General features: G+C 38.9%; 1 protein-coding gene across 1 annotated transcript in view; it reads left to right on the forward strand.

Moving 5' to 3' along the window:
* ROS1 (ROS proto-oncogene 1, receptor tyrosine kinase) overlaps positions 1 to 23,309 on the forward strand; it is a 68,657-nt gene that overhangs the window by 20,375 nt on the left and 24,973 nt on the right. The window contains 16 exon segments of the mRNA XM_030944940.1: positions 4,701 to 4,801; positions 6,783 to 6,997; positions 7,378 to 7,535; positions 8,109 to 8,271; positions 9,037 to 9,299; positions 10,112 to 10,175; positions 10,756 to 10,958; positions 11,435 to 11,646; positions 12,049 to 12,335; positions 13,245 to 13,421; positions 15,150 to 15,367; positions 15,775 to 15,916; positions 19,870 to 20,102; positions 20,922 to 21,098; positions 22,104 to 22,278; positions 22,752 to 22,869. Of these exon segments, the coding sequence (XP_030800800.1) occupies positions 4,701 to 4,801; positions 6,783 to 6,997; positions 7,378 to 7,535; positions 8,109 to 8,271; positions 9,037 to 9,299; positions 10,112 to 10,175; positions 10,756 to 10,958; positions 11,435 to 11,646; positions 12,049 to 12,335; positions 13,245 to 13,421; positions 15,150 to 15,367; positions 15,775 to 15,916; positions 19,870 to 20,102; positions 20,922 to 21,098; positions 22,104 to 22,278; positions 22,752 to 22,869 (2,906 nt within the window).

Raw genomic sequence — 23,309 nt, forward strand, 5'->3', positions numbered from 1 at the left:
TATGGGGTGGAGGGGTGGTGTGTGTTTTAGTATTTAGATCTCTTGAATATAGCCAGTGTTTATAGCTGTCAAAATTGTGGTGTAATGCTGCTCCTTCCCACATGTGAAAGGTTCTTTTTTTCCAAATGATTTCAGTCTAATGGTCACTTCTGGCTTTCTGGCTTGCATCAAAATATGCATCCAGAGCTTCATAGCATCCTGCCTCTTTTGTGATGATCCCCAGCTTGCAGTACTTCACAGGACCAGTTTTGATGCTTGGCACTTGCCAGGGTTGCATTTGAGGTTGCAGAAGTGCTGTTACAGAAACAGGTTTTACCCGTGGTGGTGAGAGAGAGGGGGAATGGCATCTGCCCCTGCTGCAGCCTGGCACAGCTTGCTGCTGCTGCCACAGTGCGGGTGAGGGTGCCACATATGCCACTGACAGTCTCCCTCCTGCCTGATCCTGTCCCTCATGTGGTGGCAGGAGCAGCAAGTTCTACACCCTGAGGATTGTCAAGGCTCTCCTTCCCCAGTCCACCCCTTCCCTTCCCCATCCTCTCTTTATCCCTTGCCCAAGTCAGACAGAGGCCTGGTCCCAGCTTGGGCACTCTTGCTTTGCCCCAGGCTCACGAGGAGCTCCAGAGGGGTGTGAAGAGGTTGGTGCTGAGCAGAGCAGCTCCTCAGAGAGAAGGGGGCTTATTGAAAGAGTAGGTAAAGACACTGGGCAGCACAGAGGGGAAAAAGGGATGGGGGATTGTTGTTTTAGCTGTATTAGAGTGGAAAACAGGTCCCATGCAGAAGTAATAAGGAGAGGGAAAATAGAGATGCTGTTTCCACCAATAGCTCACCAAAGATCCTGTAGTATGAGCTCATTAGCTCCCTTTTCCTACCTGGAGACACTTTGTTATGCTCTGAGGCATGCACAGACAATGTCCATATCTCTGCTTCTATGGGGATAGAATATAAGAAAATAAAGGTAGTATAGAAAGTAATCTTACCCCTAAGGAGTTGCAGCTGAGCCAATTATTAGAGATTAGGAGCAGGCCTGACTTTAACAGGCCACAGCTGTAACCAATAAGAAGAAGAGTGCTATAAAAGAGTGGATTGGTTGGTTAAAAGGGGAACTGGAGTCAGTTGGCTACTGCGAGAAGAAGGAAGAGTCAGTGCTTAGAGGAGTTGCCTATGAGAAACATCAAGGAGGTATGAAACTCTTGCAGTAAGGAGACAACAATATGGAACCTTTGCAATATAATGACAACATCTGCTGATGTCTCCGCTGCCTTTCTTCTACATTCACCCCTCTCTGAAGTCCTATTAAGTCTCTTAAAAACTTGGTTCACTGTTGGCTCCTCATAGATCAGTGTGAGCTTCTCTAAATCCATCCTGCCTTTGCCACCATGTGAGATTTGACCTCAGTCTTGGTAGGTGGAATTTGGTGTTGCCTACACAATGGGAGAACTCTGAAGCTGAGTATTCTCCTCATTAAAAGATCTGCCAAGGTCTTAGCATATTTATTCCTCCCTACCTCCCTCCCTTTCTTCCTTTATTTAAAACACAGAATTTCTTTTTATTCCACCTGTCATACACATTGTACTCTCATTTAATCTGAAGCCAGGTTGTCCATTAAAGACCCTCTCCACTTCTAGAGATCTGTCTCTCTTAGTTAGCTTTGCATTGTTCCCCAGAGCATTTAACTTTCCTTTCCCAAAAGAAAAGAATCTGGTGTTTCTCTGTTTGTAAAAAAAAAGCCAGGCTTGGTTTAGTCCATGAAAGGTAATTAATATTCTGAAAGGCCCACAAATCTCACAGGTGTTTTACTTCCATGAGGGCTTGGGAAGAAGGCAGGCAGGTTCTGGTGTGCCACCTGCTATACTTGTAATCCTGTATACAGAGGAACTGTAAAACTTTTGTATGTGAGAGAAAGGTCTGTGCTGTAAAGGACCAATCTATCTCTCAGTACCAGCCTCCCTACCTCTTTGTGGAAACTGGCTGGTGTGGACTGTCTCCATGGGAAGGTATATGTTGTCCAGGCTCAGTGGCACACTTGGTCTTGGACATATCTTCTGGATGATCTGTGGCAAAGGACCAACATGTTCCACTTTATTCTAAGTGGCAAACCTCAACTTCCTTAACCTCTTTTGGTTCTCTACTTGCTTCTCTGGATCGCCTCGTGCTAACCTCAAATTTCTTGTTCTTGCTTTCAGGAACCTTGGCAGCAGTAGGACTGCTTGTCTGGTCCTGTCATTTTTTTTTTCTGCACCTTTCTCTATGTCAGTGATACCAGCCTTCAACCATTCACTTATTCACACCTCCTACAAACAAACATCTCTCTCCTGCTTCTCTGCTGCCCTAATCTGTGCACTGACTTCTGAACTCAGCCTCCTGCTGTGATGCACACAGGCAAAAAGCCAAGCACAAATGTCTAGATTGAGAAGTGACCGGTTGTAGCTGACAGGTGTTTCTTTATTAAAATAAATCTCAGAATAAAACTATCAGAAAAAAAAGGACAGCACAACATTCTTTATTGGTGGAATTGTTGGGCTAGTTGTTACTAGCCAAAATATGTATTTTCTTTTCACAATGAAGTTCTTTACCTGGAAAGAGCTTGTCTTACCTCACTATTAAAGCACAGATATAATAGTTAATTGGTGTTATCCAACAGTTAAGGAATGTTCTCCATGTAAGTGGTTCTTACTGGTATTCACCATCTGTTTTTCTTATAAAGAATTGCTGTTCAGCTGGATCTTCAGCAGTTTGTAGCTGTACTTCCTTTTAGCTTGACATCTGAATGCTAGGAATAGGAATAGAAGAGCCTACTGTAAAAATGCCAGGTTTCCTAAACAAATACAAAGGCACAGCTTTGAAAGTCTAATTTCTTTGGCAGGAACTAAATCCTTCTATGGCAATTATTTTATTTTCTGATCAGTTTAGCTCAGCTGGTGTGTATTGGCAGAGCTTGATTGATTTTAGCAGAGCTCTTCTGATTTATTCTAACTTAGGATCTGGCATAGATTTCCAAAGCTCTTAGTAAGTTATTTACACCGTACAGTATGACTAGAACAAAAGTAATTTTACAGGGGACAAGCGAAGTGCATTATATGGAAGTGGGGCCAGGACCGTTTAAGTGTGGTTTCAATATTTTTAGTCAAAGAGTATTTCAAATAGCTGAGTTTATCCTGCATCTCATGGTGTTCAGTTACATAGCACCATCACAAATACATGTTGTGCCCAGAAACTAGTACCTCTCATGAGCTGGGAAGTGCTTGCCTGTTTTTGAAGCATCACAGAAAGGAGGTGTTAAACTGCTGCCTAACTCCTGAAAATGAATAGTACAAATATTTATTTGCCTTTTAATAATGATGATACGGGGGTCAGGATAAAGAAGATGGACACATCTATAGGAAAATGTAATAGCTGCAGAAAAAAATGGGGCAAGAAAGAGGGACTCAAAGGTTCAAAAAAGCAACATAAATTCAGGAAGATGTCGTTTAGTGTGGAGCATGGGAGGGAGAATAGGTAAATGGGATAAAATATAGCATGACTGACTAAATATACACTTGGGCACATACACGCTGTGAGATATTTTTAACAGGACAACCTACAGGAGCAATCATTCAAACCTTGATTTTCTGACATACAATGTCAACAGAAATATGTCAAGAATGTGATTACATAAGGAGCAACAGACAACTAAGTGATATAGCATTTGCTTTCCTGTCATCATCTTCTGCAGTTTATTAATGAAGAGTTGGGGAAAAAAAGGCTGCTCCACTTACGTACATAATGGAAATTTAAGCTTATAAGAGAATAGTTATGACTAGTGTTTGCACGAGAAATTTGAGAGCTGCTGGAAAACATGTTCAAAGAGGCCCCAAACAACTTGTTAGCTGTGCTAATGATATAAAATAGACTAAACTTGATAACATTTAGCAGACTAACTTATGGAAGCAAATTATTTTTTACTTGCAAAACAGATTATTAAAGATATGATTTTTATTACTGTTGTGTATGGTGTTGAATCTGTTGTTTACTGTAGAAACAAGAAAACTCTATTTTGAATATTAGGACCTATGAAAAAGAAGCAACAAATCTTTCACCTCCCTTAAAGGAAGGTAAAACATTGAAGTAATGAACAGGAAGATTGTTTAATTTTCTCCTTCACTTTATTTAATAATAAATTATTTACAACAATTTAAATATTCAAATTTCCTGCTTAATCAAAGAAATGAATTAAGATTTTGCATCTATTTTCCATAAGTAATGCAATATTTTAACTGGAAAACAAAGACAAAAGACCTGAAATGCTTTTTTCAAAAGGTGATTCTGACTTTCAGACTGGATATCACCCACCTGTTTCAGACAAAGAATGTTAAAATACCAGAGGTGTTCTGGAGATTTTGATAGGTACTTCCACTAAGCACTTGATATGCTATTGCCATCATATCTGAGGTACTCAGATATTCCAGGGATGAACATTGTGACAGGTGTTAAAAAAATGTTATCTGGAAAATCATCAGCTGCTATAAATAGGAGCCCACCAAGGACCTGATTATTTTCTAGTGCTATCTCTTTTTGTGTTAGAATAAACATTCATGGTAGTAATGCTATTTCTGTCAATAAAGAGGGACCCATGATGCTGTCTAGACAACTGTTATGCCTAAGGGTACTTATCTCAGAAGTGAAGATGTGTTCAAATTGCTATTTGGACTGTTTTTTCTTAGGTGGTTGGTGTAACTTTGGATCTCACCTATGGTTTTCTTTACTGGCTTGTGCGAGATAGTCTATATCTAAACCTACATAGAGCTTCTCTCTGCAGAGAAGGGTAAGTAAATGTATAGCAGAGATAAGAAAGTCTGTGTTCTCTACTTTTTGTCATACTCTTTATGAAAAAAATGTTGTCCAGTTTTGTATTTGCTGGGAAATGCCCCGACAAAGACAGGAATGATGAATCTGACACCATGTTCTCAGAAGGCTAATTTATTAGTTTATAATACTATATTATATTGAAGAATACTATAGTATACTAGCTAAAGAATACAGAAAGGATACTTGTTTAATGTTAAATTGGTAATAATGAAAACTCGTGACTCTTTCCAGAGTCTCAACACAACTTGGCCCTGATTGGCCAATGAGTGAAAACAACTCACGAGAATCCAATGAAACAATCTCCAAACACATTCCACGTGTGAGCACAACACAGGAGAAGCAAATGAGACAAGAATTGTTTTCCTTTTCTCTGAAGCTTCTCCGCTTCCCAGGAGAAAAATCCTGGGTGAAGGGATTTTTTTAGAGAAATGTTTATGCCACAGTTCAGTGCTGGGCACGCTGTTTAGTAATTTAATAATAAAACCAAGAGCTAATGATCATGGCTAGCTGATGGCAAACTACACATTGTGGTGGCTGGTAACACAGTTTTACGGTGAGAGAAACAAGGTATGGGACCTCAGCTGAACTGAGGTCATGCTCATCAATTTTTAGACTTAGCTTTAGGAAATAGTTGCTGCTTATTGTCTGTTTTATCTTGGCATTTACAACACTTGACAATTTCCAAGTGCCTGGAGCTCTGTAACTGACTCATCTTTTGTGAATCTCAGGACTTGAACTGACACCACTTTGTCACCTGAGCAAACAGTACTCAGCAGGCTTTCTTCTTGATCATCCTGAATGTGAAATGGCTGCATAACTCCAGAAAGGCAAAGTTTATTAACACAAAACATAAAGAACAATGTTTATGGGTTAGCTTGATTATATACTAAAGCCTTGAGAAAAATGGTGTTTTTTCTCTAAGTGCAAAGTATATAATGCATAGTAGTTTGTGAAACTATGTTTTTGCTCCCTTCCATGTGGAAAATGTAATTATATTATTTTTTTCAAGCATCAGATTAGACTGCTTAACCTTAATTGAGCAGCATCTGTATTTACATGTGCCCATAATGTTGCAGGCTGGTTTTGTGTGGAATCAGATGAATTTTCTGACTGCCTTTAGACTTGCTATGATTAATAGTAAACACTTAAAGAATCAAAATATGTTGATTAGTTTTAGCTGGAACATACAGCTCCATTATGAACCAATTGGCAGTTGTAAATCATTGTCCCTGGCATGCCAGAATACAGAGATTAGAAGTGATCCATCCTAATGGACCTGGATGGTGTGTCAGAGCTTTTCTGAGTTTGTTTTGGATGGCATGTGTCTAAGCTCAAACACCTTTCTGAGCTGGCAAAATGACACCTCTTACAACATATTTAATCTCTTCCCAAGATAAATTGGGACCTAAAAAGGCCTGTAAGTTTTGACATACAATATGCAAGGCAGATTAAATCATCAGTGATCCCAGTGAGGAAAAATGTTAATAGATCTTAGTAAATAATGGAAGAAAACTAGCAGGCCCAAATAAATCTGTGTTCCTGATCTAGTGAAGTAGAATGAATCTCATGCTCTGAGGTAGACTTCACTGTTTCAGTGGAATTGCTGAGAGAAGGTGGGCTGATTTTTCAAAATACTCATTTTTCTGCATATATGCAGCGGAATTTTAAACCATTTTATAATTGTTTTCCAATGAAATAAAGGGAATGAAGGTCTTTTTGTTCTTTCTGTGATGTCTCATATTCTGAAAAGCGTTCCTCTTTAAAGAGCTTAAAGAAAAATTTTTGATTTGACTTCCTGCCTCCTACATTTTAGAATTTGAATTATAAGTATTAAGAACATGAATTATAAGAAACGTAACAATATGTCAAACCTTGCATAAATCTGTTCCCTCTACATGTAGGCTATAAGTTTGCGAATTTCATACATGTTTCCACAGTTGTAGTAATGCCATCATCACGGAATTTGCAGCATGGAGTACTTCAGAAATATCTCAGGGTGCACTGGAATACTACAGTGGTCGTCTGTTCTGGATTAATAGGCTTCAGTTCATTACAGTCCAGGAAGTCAATCAGAGCCTTAGCATTCCCTTCTCACAACCAGCACAGTTTACAGCCTTCACCCTTGTTCAGGCATCACTTAAACCTTTGCCAGGTACATTATTTTCTTTGTCTAAACTCCTCAATTAAAGTATTCACTGTCAGCCTGCAATTCTTCATTCTTGACTTCTTTACCCATTTGACAAAAGATAAGGACAAGAGCAACTTATTCATAAATATATTAATAACTTATTAATAAATATATCAGGATACACCTGATATATGTATATATATCACTGATAAATAAATCAGGGTAATGTGCAATTATAAAAGCTGATGGTATATGTATGGATAAAAAGAATGTGTCATTCTTATTTATTGTTTCTATTTAATGTTGGCTTACAGGATTTACTTTCATGTTCTAAGTCATGTTTGAATAGTCTACCTATTCCTCACAATCCTTAGATTATTATTATTTCTTCTGTTTATGGACAGGAAACTTTTCTTCTACGCCAAAGGTGATTCCAGATTCAGTGCCAGAGTCTTCTTTCAGAATTAAAGGAAATTCCACAAGTTTCCACATCACTTGGAGTCCCTCCACAAAGGTGGAATGGGGAACTGTCTTTTACTGCGTGGGATCAAAAGCTCTACAAGTGAGCATATTGATGCAATCCCTCCCTACCTACCTGTATTTCTGCATCTACTTGCTGATACATCTATTTTTAAAAAGAAATGGAGTTTGTTTCATCTCTGGCATTTACAAATTGGTCAAGAACTAAACTAAATTGCAAACTCAGTGCAAGTTGTCCAGTTTCTCCACCACTGCAGCCAGCAGTGGCTCTGAGCTAGTGGTTGGAATGTGAATAGCCAGGCAAGGAGATCACAGTGATCAAAAATTCATGAGAAAGCCTCTCACAGTAACTCAGAGAAAGAAGTGACTGTGAGATGACAGTGGGACAGGCTTTGCCTGAATGTGAAATGTAGTCTTCATCCCTCCTTTAGTGCATTTGGCAAGCTTTACTTTAAATTCAAAAGGCAGATTGCTGACACATTGCTACCCATCACTACAGCGCCACAGGAGCTGGTGAAGCAATGACCACTCGCAGGAAGAGAAGCTGTGTTTTGATTTAGGTGACCCGTTTGGCTGGGGGATTTTGGAAAACTGAAGGCCTTTTGAGCAGGAAAAATGTCTTGCTTTATTTTGTTCTGTTTAATTTCATTTGCAGCTTCTGGAGAGTGAAGGATGCCTTCACCCCCATAATCTGACAGTGCCATCCTACCGAGTGGATTGGCTGGAACCATTTGCACTCTTTGATTTTACTGTCACTCCATACACATACTGGGGCAAGGCACCAATGACATCTGTATCCCTTCGGGCCCCTGAAGGAGGTACTAAAATTTTACATCCTGTTCCTTGTGTGTAATGGGTATTGGGAGCAGCTCAATGTCAGCAAATGAAACCCTGGTGAAGGATGAGCAGCTTTCAGAGCTAGTTAGCTGCAGGCAGAGTTGCAAGGACATGTTTCTGAGTATCTTTGGCAATCATCTATTGCATACATAAATGCAGACAATTGAAGTAATTGAATTCAGAGCAGAAAATGCAGGGCAATATATCCAGCACGTGCCTGTGACTATGAGCAAGAAAGAGAAACTGAATTCATTACAATGAACATGAAAAGCTGCATGCAATATCTTAATCACTTAGTAGATTAAAAAAAATGTTATGCGCATTTTACTCTTGCTTCAGTGTTTATTTTTGCTCTTATGCATGTAAAAATTAAGTTAGCTAAAATATAGTGTTGAGTGACTGAAGCACTGAGAAAGCTTATGAGATGCAGTAGATTTTGAAATGAATAGGAGAGGGAACAGAATATGCTCTGTGTTGTGAAAATTTTTACAGCCCCATAGTTACATACAGGACTTGGCTAAATAGATATGTCCCAGGCTCAGTGCAGGAGTGCAATTTTTTTCCTGTTTATACAGCTCTTTCTTTTGGCTAGGCAAGTTAAAATCAGATAGCTTCACATCAATGAAAAACAGAAAGGAGTAACCTTAAAGTTTTAGATAATCTTCTGTAGAGTTAATGATGAGTTAGGGTTTGTGTTTTAACAGGAGTATTTTGTTCTGTGTATTTTATCTTTATTTTTTACACAGTTCCTTCAGCCCCTAGGAACCCTAGAATATATGTGTTACAAAAAAGCCTACATGGAAGTGATGGGAAAGTCCTTGTTGAGTTCAGGTGGGACAGACCTGAAAGGGATAATGGAATATTAATGCAGTTCAGGGTTTACTATCAGCTAGTGAATCATAGCAGCCCTGCTGGCACTTTCACGGAGTGGATTGAAAGCAATGTTAAACCCACACAGATGAAGTTTTCTCTCAAGGATGTGCTTCCCAACCTCACAGTAAGGTTTCAGGTATGAAAAATTACTAAGCTTGTCTCATGCTAGATGGTAGATGTTATCTGTGCAGTCAGATGTTTTTGCCTGGGAGATATTTTTTTTGGCTTGGGCCAAGAGCTTGTGGTTTCTGCTTGTAGAACTGCTGATTTGCTGACTCACCCATGCATACCTACCTGGCTTAACTTCTTTTTGTATCGTGTTGTTCACTAAATGGTGAAGCCCGAAAGAAACTTTTCTAGAGGTCTCCCCAAACCACTGCTAGAAACCGCAAGTTTAACACAGATTCAACTGATGTGGTAGAGAGTGACAGGCCTTTTGAACAGAGCCACAGTTTGAAAAAGTCAAGGACTCGTGTGACTTCCATGGAAAGAGACTGCCAGTTCAAAACTTGTCAAGAAGTCATATTTTCATTGGTTTTGGAGCAGACTGAATGTGTGCTTGAAAGACAAGTTAAAAGCAAGACAGCATGTAATAGACCAGAGACTAATAAGAGAGAACACCATGTTGATTGCAAGGTCAACAAATAGTAGGAATTGTTCTAGGCTAGGAAAGGAAACAAAAAGACTGTCTGGAGTCCTTTGAGCTCTGACTATTAGATGCAGCATGGATTGTCAATCTCTGGGCCACTGGCTAAATTTCTCTTCACAGCCACGGTCCCAACTTGAATGCAGCCTTTGAACTGACCAGCATAGGCTTGTGTCAAACAGAGCACACACTTATGTTCCTAGATAAGCAGACAGGGGTTTTATCTCTGTTGGCTCTACAGGCTCTCTAATGCAGTAATTTATGCTGTTAGTTAACATAAGTATCAATCTCCTGTCCCACAGGTGCAGGCCTTCACCTCTGTAGGTCCAGGACCTTTGTCTGACATGGCAGAGAGGAATTCATCAGGTATGGATGATTTAGTTGCCATCTCATGATTTGTGTGCAGTAGCTGGTGAAATGACAGTACAAGAATTTGGCAATCTGATAAATAGCCTACAGCATGTTATGTAACGTACAGCAGACACCACAGAGGAAATGGTTACCTCCTCTGATATGAAAGATTAACACATTCATTATCAGTTGACTAAATTTTGGGAATTTCAACCCTTTCCTCAAAACTATGCTAAATTAGCTTTTTTGTGCAACCCCAGGTTAGGATGGAACAGGAGGTTTTCACCTGTAACGTGTTTACTGCTAAAGATCATAATATATTTCTAGTTTGGCTGTTAAAGGTCATTAAATGAGCAAATCTGTTTTACTGTGCTTAAATTTGTTAGGTAAGCATTCACAATGCCACTGAAAATATCTTAGTAGTTTGCCTGTGATGACAAGAGGGCATCTCATTGCTTTATTTATTTTCTGCTGCAAATACAATAAGTTCAGACCCATAATTTATTTGTATCTTGTACTTGCTTTCCTTATGAATGACTGTGTTTATCTAAGATGGGATTTTTTTGTTAATTGTGCTGTGCCCTTTTCCTTCCAGATCTTTTCCCTATCCCAACTCTAATAGCTATTTCTGCCAGCAAGTTGTTTCTTACTGACATAGATGGTGGTCATACCATCTGGGAACTTTCAGCCAAGACTAAAGTAAAGGACATCTGTTATACTGCTAATGATGATAAAGCATACCTTATCACTGAAGATTCTCTTTTTATTCTTGATATACAGAATGCTTCAATGTTTCAGGTACTTCGGTCACTCCCTGACTTGAGAGAATCTAGGAAAATGATCATTATGTGACCATTATTGCCATTATTTCATGGCCAACTGTGTTTTTGAAAAAGTAAAAATGACCAGAGTATGCCATTGTTAAAGTTGTCCTATTAATCATAAATGGTTTACTGACATCTGCTTTGTTGGTGTTTTTATTAGATGTTCAATTCAAAATTCATACTAGTAAATACAAGAAATTAATATTTTGTATCACATTTAATTTAATTTTATTTTATTTGCATCATTCTAATTTCAAGAATATGGAAGCAACAATTGATATTTGAGAAACAATAGTTTTGATTTTTCTAAAAATATTGCCAATCCATGACACGTCTTTGTATTTTGACTTCTACTTCCCAAGTAGACATTTTTCTTTCAGAAACAAATTGGTTTTCATAATGTCTTAACATCAGGTTGACAATTCTGTCTTTTTAAATTTTTTTCTTAAGTTTTTCAGAGATGCGCATCTTCACAATGTCACAGCTATCACAGTTGACTGGATTGCAAGGCATCTCTTTGTTGCCCTAAAAACACCACAGAATAAAACGCAAATGTTTTTTATTGATCTTGAGCTCAAGAAAAAATCTCTACAAGCCTTGAACAAGCAGCTCAGCAAAAGTAGTTCAACTGTATCATCTCTGTTGTCATATCCTTTCTTAAGGTAAGGCACATATTACTAATAACTTTTTTAAAAGCAAATTTTAGACATGATTTTCGTTAAAACTTGAACTTGTTAAGGACCAAAAAGGACTTTTTATAGTGGATGAGTTTTGGCATTATGTAATTCTCAGAAATTTTTGAATGTAGTGACACTTTAGTACTGCTAGTTGAGCTTGGACATGCCTAATTTCAAAAAGATGTTTGTGTTTAAGTAACAATTTTATATTATGCTTAAATACTGATAGGTACTTCTATATGTGTAGTGCAAATGAAAGTCAGCACAGATAACATTTTTTTTCCAGTAACCATTTTATCCAGAATAGTTATTGTGTCAGACCTGGATTGCATTTAGGTTGGTCAGGTTGAAATTTTCCTACTGAAAGCAGTGCATTTTCTTTGGTAGCCGCTTGTACTGGCTGGAAGAGTTTGATAATGGCAGCCACGTGTTTTATTATGATATTCTGAACAACACCGTGCACCACATCCTGGGACACGGATTGGTAGAAAAACAGATGAGGAACTACTGCACCTGTAATGTCACAGAAGCAGAGCTGGGAAGACCTATGAGTATAGATCTGTCTGACTCCAAAAATCCCCAGCTGCTTTTCATCAGAGGAAGAGATGAAATATGGGCCTCAGATGAGGATGGTTGCCACTGCTGGAGAACTATCACAATACCAAGTATTCAAGGTCTGAGTGTCTTTAATTTTTCTAGGTAGTTTGTGATTCTTGCTGTCTCTTACTTCAAACAACATTCATTTCAGAAAATAACATTCATGAAGCACTTTCTTTATAGAACTGATTAAGCTATAGTCAGATGTTTGCGTTCTGTGTCTCCAGTTGTATATCCTGTTCATGCAAACTAGAAGAGCAGTGTGAAGATGTTTACTTATGCAAGTGTGTATTCTAGTAAGACGTAAAAAAAATGCTACGGCCTCAAATGTTACTTGTCAATAGATTCCACTTAGAATATTTACATATTATTTTGCTAGGGTTTTGTATTAGCTACACCTATTGCAGTTTATTGCAATGAAAAGATACAATAACAACTTATGCCTAAAAATGGCTTTGCAGACTTCATCATGTGGGGAAGGTACTTCACGCAAGTAGGTTGTTTTGTATGACAAACTATCCATATTTCACTTCTTGTGATAATAACACTTACTCTTGGTTGCTCAGTTTTCAGCTCAGTTCTGGAGATCTGCTGGTAAAGCTGCTCTGTTACCAGATGAGCTGTCTTGTTCCTGAGGGATGGCAGATCATGGTGGTTTTCATCTTGGAAAAAAGAGCAAAGTTTCTTTAGACAGCTCTTGGTTTCGTGTTTCATTTCTTGTGTTTGTTAATTGAATAGCAGTTCTCATAATTATGGGTAATTATACACCTTCAAATCTACACCTGTAAACTGAAATAGCAGTGTCTCAGCTTCATGAGACCTGCTGGGAAATATCAGAAATCTCTTGTCAAGGGGAGGTCATTGGGGATACAGTATGGCCAAAATGGCTGTATTGACTCACTGTGAAAACAAGCACCCTTCTGCTCTTGTAAAATCATCTGCTCAGGGTTGACTATAAAACTTATTTATGCAATGTTTTCCTACAGGTAATAAAATTGGCAGCTTGACTGCAGATAAGAAATTTATATACTGGACTGCTGAAACAAAGGAATACACTGAAATTTGGCTAGCAGATAAAGAAAGCAGAAGACACTTTCTTCACAAGAGAGCAAACCACACGCTGAAAATCTTAGCTTACAGCTCAGCAGCACAGTCATATCCAGGTAAAGGGGATTTGGGTTGTTTTGTGAATTTAACCAGTTTCTATCAGAGCATGTATTTAAGTTGCAGATGTGTATTTACATAAAGTATGCTTCATGGATTCAGGTACCTTCTACACAGAAACAAATTAGACTTTTTAAAAAGGATGAATATAAGGACTGGCCTAGTGTTGGATACAATGAAAGGTCATGATGATGAATATTTCACCTGTTTGTTAATGCCAAACTATGCATATTTTCAAAGTTGTGTTAGACATGGAGATTTAGAAAAGTTGGTGTACATTACAGCACAGAAAAAGAGAAAATATGTTCCACGGTGTGGTAGCCAGAGTTTGATAGTGATCCCTGTTGCGACACAGATTTCTGAGTTTGTTCACAAATATATAAAACTAAAATAAAGGTCTGTCCTTTCAAAGATAAAAAGATAAGAACTCTACTTATTAAAGTGATTTATAATGAAATACCCAAGAGACAACTACAGGTTACATTATAGTAGACCCAGGCGTCACTTAGAACTCCTGGTATTTTAAACAAACCATTGTAGAATGATAATGAAATAAATAAAACATTAGTTTTAATAGAAAATTAGGGTTCATGATAACTATAGGTATTATCTTTGTAAGTGCAGAGGTTTAGAACAGCTACTACCATGATGAATATATTCAAAATAATTATTGAACACCAATTTTACATAAAAACCTGGAAAATATACAAATGATAATTTTAACAAGATGAACTTTGGAATAAAAAAATTTCACATTCTTTTGAGTAGCTGGTACAGTCATGCCTGCCTGTGGCTGCTCTGACCAATGCTCAGGCTATTCTTGCCAACACTCTGGGCATGTTTGTTCTCATGAGATCTGTGTGGGCTTGGCTTTGATGTTGGAGCCTGGTTTGGCCCAGGTACAGAATGTGCCAATCCCTATCCCCAGGGACAGGGTTTCCTGTAAGAGCCCCAGGCTTGGCTGCTGCAGAAAGGGAAGAACCAAATTTCAGTCCAAATGGATTATTCCTATCCAGAGACCCCACGGAGATTTTCTAATTTACATTGACAGCTGCAAATACATTTGGAGGAATATGCATGAACCTGACTTCGATAGCAACGGCAGGGTTACTCACTTTGGGAGAAAAGGTCTTAACTATGAGGTCAGTCGTTGTGGCCTAAGGGCAAGAATTAGTCCTTGTACCTTCCCTGTACACATGCCTAAATTTCTTCCTTCTTAGCAGGAAATCCGTTTAATATGTTTTTATTTTGTTTTAGAAGTACATCAATTTTCTTTTGTTACTTTTCAGTAACTGTCAGTGTAGTTTTCTACTGTTTTCTCCCTCCAGACTCCTTTTCCACCTCCCGCATTGTGTCTCATTATCTGTTGTTACATTAGACATGGAAAACTGTTTGGGAGAAAAAGCACACGACATTTAATTGCATGAGAAAGGCAAAGATGTAGCAAATTCTACAAACTTCCTCTTCTACTTCAAGAAGGACCTAAATTTTTCATTAAAATTGTATATTGTCAAAGATAAGAGTTTCTCTGAGGACCGCTATTTTTGCGTCCATGAACGCAATCAAATAAAGTTGCCTCAGGTAGAATTTTCTTCTGTTTCTCTTTGTGAGAGCAGAAAGAATACTTTGTAGTTGTGCTTTCTCATATGAATGGCGGCAGAATCCCATGCAAGTTTGCATTGGTCCACCCATAATTTTACTTTTTAATCTTTTGATGTCTTTCCTAGATAAAAGATGCCTGATTCTCTTGCCAGACACTGAGAAACCTACTATCCTTGCTACGACCAACACCAGTTTTACATTAAGCTTGCCATCTGTCACACCACAGCAATTCTGCCCTGGCATAACCCAGCCTACACCAACGTACCTGGTATTTCCCAGGCAGATGACAAACATCTGCAGGAACTCAAGGCAATGTTTGTCTGCTCCACAGCAAAAAACATTGGTATGGCTACTTCACACAGAAAGGCATGTGATACCATCTATAAACAGGGAATGTGATGTCACTTCTAGTGACTTTATGAACCATTCTGTAGTTTTCTGTCAGTGAGTTTTTCCATTTCTATATTCCAGCAGTAACTGTCCTTTCTCTATGGTAGATTCCTTAGTTTTTCCTTTGTGCAAGAGCCTCCCTACTTTTTGTCTTGTTTTTTGGTATGTTCTTTCTTTTCTTTAGGGACCTATTACCAAAACTGCGATTCAAACATTCTTTTTTTAAACAATAAAGTGTTTTACAATGCAAAAACACTACTGTGTTACTTTTTAACCACACATTTCATTGTCAGATGATTGGGTTGACATATGACTCTTTTCTCTAAGAATGCATGTTTATTATTTGATTTTGGCTTACAGGAATATCAGGGTCCTATTGCTGTTTTAGAGAACCTACAGCCATTTTCGAGTTATGCCATACAAGTTGCAGTGAAAAACTACTATTCAGATGAGGAAGTGCTGCCTGTGGGAGAAGGCACAGTTGGCACAACTCTATATGGAGGTTTGTTTCATATTTTATTCTGAATTTGAACTGAGTTCTCATCTCAGAGGAAGATGTATGCAAGTTTGGGTTGTAAATCAGAAAGTGGACAAACAGTCTGATTAAAATATAACCTGGGTAGATCTTCACAAGGTTTTGGCAAACAGATTTGATGAATTTGTAAGATTCATTCAATATATTTGTATCTATTCTTCAAATCTTTGTCTTACTTGCTTCCTGAGGAAAGATAAATTATGGTTAAAAGCTGCTAAACAGTTGTAGTTTCTGTCTTGGACCACATCTTTAAGTAAGTTGTGTTCGAATGCATGTGTGATTATGTAGTTTAAGTATGTGTTGTGTATTCATTCAGCATTAAGATTTTTTTTCTCTTGGCTTGATGTCGCTCTCATGATTGCTGTTTCTAAGGGTAATGCAGATTTGTTTTGTGAACTAGGCTGAAAAGTCAATACTTCATTTTTACTTTTGGCCTGAATGAAAACAGCTCATTTTCAGTTGATTTCAAGAATTTTGATGTGCCCTTTCAGTCCTTGTTCTTTGAGAATACTACAGTCTGAGCTGGATGCCTCCCATGCTTGTAAATACCTCAATTAGGGCATGAAGATACTTCTACTCATTCCCTGCTCCACTCTACCTGTTCACAGCTGTGGGGCAGCTGCTGTGCCAGTTTCCTTGAAGGTCTTGACATTTTCCAGAAAGAGAAGGATCATGCAAAAGGTGCATGCTATGCTTTTGCACATGTTGCAGCCTGGCCCAATAGAACTGCCTTGCTCAGCACTTTTTCTTGTTTAGCATGTGCAGTTCTGTACGCGCACGCTTGTCTTTATGAGGAGCTGCCTTTGTGCTCCTCTTCAGATAATTTTCTCTGTGCTTCTGCTGAAGTCCCTTGCTGAAAACCTGGAAAGCCATTATGAGGGGTAGCTATCCCCCCTGGTATACAGAGTGGTTGCTCTTCTGTTGTGTCAGTTTTGCTCTGTTGTGCCTGCTGTCAGCAGCCAGTGTCAGCTTGATCCACATAAACTCCACTTGCAAAGCCATCAGCCACCTCTCTTAATTCCTAAGTCAGAGAGTCAGAATTATAGCCAAGTCTACAGCATATCTGTGTTTTACTGAAAGACTGTGGAGATGGTACCTAGGGATACTTTGTGTTCAACTCACTGTGCTGTGGGAATGCTGTGGCCCTCATCTTCATTAGTTTTCTTGCCTGGGTCTTGTCCTGCAGAGTTGGAGCAGTTATTTTTTTGAGAGAGGGTAAGGGAGCGAAACTGAGAGGCACAGCAGCTTTTGGCCCTTGGGCACTGGCTCCCTTAGCCTGGCTGCATCAGGGCTGGCTGTGGCTGGCACAGAGCTGTGCTGCACAGCTGCGCATGTGGATATTGCTGTGACATGCACTGAGGGAGCCACAGCAGGGACCCCTAAGGTTTTCCTTTGCCTCTTTTTACCTCTCTGTGGGTTTTGACTGCTTCAGAAGTTGATGGAATAACTGGAATTCAAGTACAAACAGCCATCACTGAGTTTTTCTTACTTTCCTCAATGTCTTGTTTCCCTAGTGATCAAGTCTGCCCAAGAAAACATTTTATCCAGAACACCTGGAAACAAGTGCATGACAGGAGCCCTGATTTCCCTTTTTCTTTCCTTAGGGATGCACTCTTTAAAGGTTTCTTTAAGGGTTCATTCACAGAATAACTAGCCTCTCTTTTTGCCACCATTGTCCAGAGGAGAGCATCACCTGTGAGCCGCCAGTGGCTTCTCTTATGCACAGATCATTCCCTGGTTTTTATCCTGGGAGCAGTCACATTTTTCCCCTTAAAAGCCCTCTGTTTAAGGTGAGCTTCTTTTCATCTTTCAAATGGAAGTGAAACGAGGTGCAGGCATATTGTCACCCTTCTCATGGAATCCAGACTTGCTACACTTTGAGTTCTCTAGTTCCACTGTGCTGCATATTTTTCTCTTAACAGTCAGATCCCTTAGCATCTGCAACATCAAGGCAATAGGCTCCCATGTGAATCTCTGAATATTGTGAGCTGGTCTCTTCTACCATGCCTGCAGTGAGAGGACTGGAGGCAATGGCCTTTATCTGAGATGGGAGATTCAGATTAGATATCAGAAAAAATGTTCACAATGTTCAGGTGGTCAGGCACTGGAATAGGTTTCCCAGGGAGTGGTGGTGGAGTCACCATCCCCGGAGGTGCTTAAGAGGCACCTGGTGTTGGGTGATGTGGTTTAGGGGTTACAGTGGTAGTTCTGGTTGACAGTTGGACTTAATGATCTGAAAGGTCTCTTCCAACCTTGATGATTCAACCTTCCTAGGGAGTCTGTGGAGAAAAACAAACAACCAAACAAACAAAAACCCCCCAAACACCCAAGAATTCTGGCCCTCTATCAGTAGATTTCAATTCTTTGCGTGGGATTCCACATCTGTAATATAACATTTTTGTGATACATTGATTTAATAACATTAAATACTATTGGGATGTGGAAAGAATTGACATAATTATTTTTTTGTATGGGGAACTGTGCTATCCTGCAGCAATGTACATCCTTTCAGTGATGAAACATAAAGGTAGATTATAAAATGGGAGACTGGATTGCTCCACTCAAATGGAATTTTTTAGTCTCATGTTAAAATAAAATATGAAACTCAGAACAGGTTTCTCTAGTTGAGACAAAATATAAAATCTGGATGAAAATCAAGTCTTAGACAAAAAGCAAAGCAAACCAAACCAACAAAAAACCCTCACCCCAGCTTGGAAACCCTGAGTATTTTGAATAGATATTTGTATCAGCATTCAGAGCTTTTCAAATTTGTTGAAAAACTTCCAGCCAGCTGTAAATAGAAGGTATATGTGTCCTAACACTTATGTTCTCAATTTCATGAATGTAATTGCCAGTTTAAATTGTAATCAGATGCTGCTAGAGCCTCTTGAAGTGTGTACACTATTTAACACCTCTGAAGCTGTGTGAATTCCCTCAATGCCTTTTTCTCAATTCTCTAATGAAGTGAAAGAAGCTTGGAATAATTTGTGCTTTCCATCAAATAGCAAGGTAGAGGGAATGAAAAAAAGAGGAAAACAATGCATTGCTCTTGCCACAGAGTGTCACTCTTACTCCACATATGTTTTAGCTAGACAAATAAGAAACTTGTCCTTTCCTAGTCTAGTTTCTGTATATTTCATTAAATAATTTCTAGTCTTGCTATCAGGATATGAAATAAAACATATGGACTCATCATTTTGGTATGTTGGGAACATAAAGAGTGTAATGACTTGTTAACTTTTTACCTCTCTGGACACCTCAATAGGAAATAAAGATTTTTTTTTTTATACAGAGCAGGGACATGCCGTTACAAAGTCTGTGATCTTAAAGCTTCAAAGGAAGGGTTGATTTTTCCAGAACAATTAGTGAGTAACCAGCTGGTATGGACATCTGACCAGCAACCCAATTTCTTCCTTACACAGCTCAGCCAGACTCTTATTTCTGAGAAAAATTTTAAATGATGGGAAATAATGGATTTTCTTCCCTTATAAGTTTCCATTCAAGAAAAGACTTTCCAATTGGAATAGTGCACAGGTATTTTGTGTGTGTGCGTATTCAAGTAGACACCATAGTCAACTCACATCTGAGACCCTGATTAGGAAGCTAAGAGGGAGCAGGAATTCAGTGATATGGCTATCAATGTAGAGGTGTGTATATATATATGTGTGTGTGTTTGTTTTCCTGGTGTTCAGGTTTTTTGTCTGCTTGCATATTGGGATAGCTAAGAAAATACTAAAAGTCTCTCAAAATATTTTGAACTTGTCTTCAGCTGACTGACTATACCAGAATATGAGTTTTACCTGTGTAGAGTTTCAGTCCTGTGAATGAACCATATTAATAAACTTACATCCTTCTTTTCTTTCCTTGGTGACATTTCTTGACTACTCTAAAAAGGAGATTAATTTTTCTTTCTGTTCTAGTACCAGAGGCAGTTAACACTATTAAAGCATTAGTTTTGTCTGACACCACCATCAACATATCCTGGAGTGAACCTCTGAAGCCAAATGGACCTCTTGAATCCCTCCGCTATCAAATCTCTGTCAATTTATTGCCTCCTGTCCCAGCGACACCGTTGCGAAAAAGTGAATTTTCAAATGGGGTGCTTGCCTGGTCTGTCAGTGGGCTTCAACCTGGAACAAAAAATTTGTTCAAGGTATCATTGCAATTAGTTTTACTTGTCTGTTCAACCTGCAAATCTTTAGACTTCTCATCTGCAAAATAGACAAATGAAAGTATGCAATGTGGATTCATAAGAACAAAATTTGCTGCTTCTCCCTTTACAGGTGAAGGCTGAAAAATATAGTAAATCTGGACAGCAGGCCTGTGATCAGAGTGACAGTTTCAAAAGTAACCAAGTAAACGTGTTGTCTGCAGAATGTGCACTGGGTATCACAAATAGAGTGATTTACACAGTTGGGAGAACATTCAGATGATGGCAGGAGGGGATCTGTAGGTCCTAATTTGATTTTGGGCTTTTGTAAATGATTTGAATAATATAATGGGAAATATATGCACATACACATACCTAAATACCTGTATGCGTGTATGTGAGTATGCATACCTAACCAGTCATATTTGCCTGTGGCTTAGTGAAAAATAATGTGCTAAGGCACTTCTTGACTTTGTGTTTCTGTGGTTCTAAAACACTGCCTAATATGTGATGAGACATCTTCATAGCTGTGTAAGAGAGTGTGGCATTTAAGAAAGACCTAGAAAGAGAAGGGACTTGGTAGAAATCTGAGATGAGAAACTAAGAAGAGTCTCTGAGGAAGGGTACTCCTGGACATGAACTTTCAGCCTGAAGGTATATAACCTTGCAGCTATGAGGGGCAAAATCTTTCTACACCTTAATCTCTATTGCCTGAATACTGTCTTGTTTGAAATGTTGGTCTTCCAAACACTTGGTGCTGCTAAAGCAAAGCTACCTTTCCAACTGCTCTGGTATTGTACACTTCATCCATTGCCTTACTAGGTTCTTGCTTTTCATCCTGATGAGAACTGGCTTTCTGAAAGTGTCCCTGTCATTGCAAAAACATTTGAGACTCCAGCTGCACCTATCAACGTAGTCCCCAGAAACACCAGTTTCCAGCTAGAATGGAGAGCTCCTCTGCATATCAGTGAAAACAGCTTCTGGTTTGAGCTGCATAAGGTAAAAATACCTCTAAGTTTAGGGTGGGGTTTTTTTTCAGATCAGAGAAAATTTAACCTACTCTGCTCTGGTAAGCAGGACAGGGTGGGTGGCAGGATGTATATGAAGAGTCTCAGTGGATAATTTGGGCATGGTGATGTCAGTCTTAGCTGCTCAGCAGGGGTAGGATGGAGTCAGCATTTGCCAGGAACAAGGAGGAGTGCAGCTGTAGCATTTAGTGCTCCATAGTGCCAAAGGACATCCTGGATGACCTCACCAGAATTCCTTCTGAGTCTCCTGTTTCAGCAGTCCTATCCTGGTTTCCTCACTGCCCTGCCCCAACTGGGTTTGCAGTTGCAAATCCTATGTCTGCCCTGCACAAGAAAAAGAATAAAAGGTTTTTCAGCATTAAATATTAGCCACAACCTAGTATCTGGATTTATTTTCCTGTGACAGAGGTTAGGAGAAAATGCCAGAGAGAAGAGCAGGTCCAAGAAGTAAGGAGTAAGCACTGCAGTGAGAGCAGCATGCATGAAAACTTCAGACTTCAACACCTGAACCACTGGACACAGAAAAATTCATGTCCTAAACTGGATCATGTAAATTCTTTACTATAGAGAATCAGATTCAATAGACCTACACCAAACATTTCCCTGGCCTAAAATAAATGTCACATCACAATTCCACTAACCCACCACCTCCTTTCAATTGCATCATGGCAAGCTGAACTCATGGGCACGATGATCCAGAAATACGAGGGGAAGGCTCCTTTTGGCTGTGTAAAGCAGGCACTTAATCTGTTGTTCTTTGTTACTGCCAAGACTTGTAGGTCTCCTGAAAACAAAGAAGAAAATTAGGGTTTGTGTCCTTGGTCTCTGAGAGGACAGAGTCCCATGGTTGAAAAAGTATCTGCGTCATATTTCCACTATGATATTAAGAGGTGGCAAAGTAGTTGATCTACCCAGGAATAGAACTGTGACACACTTTCAGCAGAAAGTTGACCATAATGATATTTTATTTCTCTAGTGGCCAACAAAAAGTGACTGGTTTTCTCCTGCAAACACTACATGCATAGGAAATCTTGTTTACAAATGCAACATCACAGGAACTCTTCCTTGGACCAACTACTTTGTAAGAGTCACAGTAGTTTATGTCACAGGAGTGAAAAGCACTTCCTCTTCCACAAGCTTTAAAACTACAGGTAAGCACTTAACACAGCATGAGAAGATTTTAAGACTTTACAGGATGTGAACATTAAACATGATATTTTCAAAAATTTAGCAGGGAATTTTCTTATACTAAGACCCAATAGTTCTGTTTGTTTGAAAAATGAATAACACAATAGCATACGTTCAGATGTAATAGGGGGAAAGAAATGAGATTCATTTCCAAGTGGAGCAGAGGAAAGAGTGAGGAGAACTGAAATGAAATTTCTATAATGTAAGTGAACTCATTACTGGTGAAAGTCTGCATGTGGGTAAAAATTTTAGAATTCATCCATCACAAAGAGAAGGCCAAGGATTCATTCTCTCTGAGGGTTTTTAATATAGATCCTCTTTCCTTTTGTATGTCTAAACATTCATGTGTGCATCAGATTTTTCTCTGTGCCTGTTGGCCCTTTGTCATGCTACAAACATATTTTAAAGATTCTGTTTCTTCCCTGTTTGGCTTAAGCTGGTGTTCCCAGTAAGCCAGGAGTTCCTAAAAAAGCCGAAGACTCCAAAAACTCTCTACAGTGGGAAAAGGCTGATGACAATGGAAGCAAACTGACATACTACATCTTAGAGAGCAGGTAAGCAATGCATGAGGCACTCTTCCCATAGGTAACAGCCCAGAACAAATCTGGGTGTGCCGGGCTTTTCAAGTTGGCTCTGATGGGAAGAATGAAATGTATATGATCAAAAGGTTCTTCCCACTGGGATCTCTTTCTTAGATAAACCAAGAACCCATAATTTCCAGAATTTCTGGAAAACACAGAAGGAAAATAAACACTAACAACATTTTCAGAGTAATCTTGAAATACAATTATATGTTTAGATCTATGTCAGTGAACTGGAAGATTCGGAGAGAATTTCAAATCACAAATCTTACATGTAGTATGTATTTTTGGCTAATAAATATGTATAAATATATTAGTGTTCAGAGGACTGAAAGAATATTGCCAGAAATAAAGTATTCCCACCCATATGGGGTGACTGCATAATTTTTCAAGTTCTCTGTCATCAAATTCTA

This window comes from Camarhynchus parvulus, chromosome 3 (genome assembly GCF_901933205.1).
Source record: "Camarhynchus parvulus chromosome 3, STF_HiC, whole genome shotgun sequence".
NCBI classification, from domain to species: domain Eukaryota; kingdom Metazoa; phylum Chordata; class Aves; order Passeriformes; family Thraupidae; genus Camarhynchus; species Camarhynchus parvulus.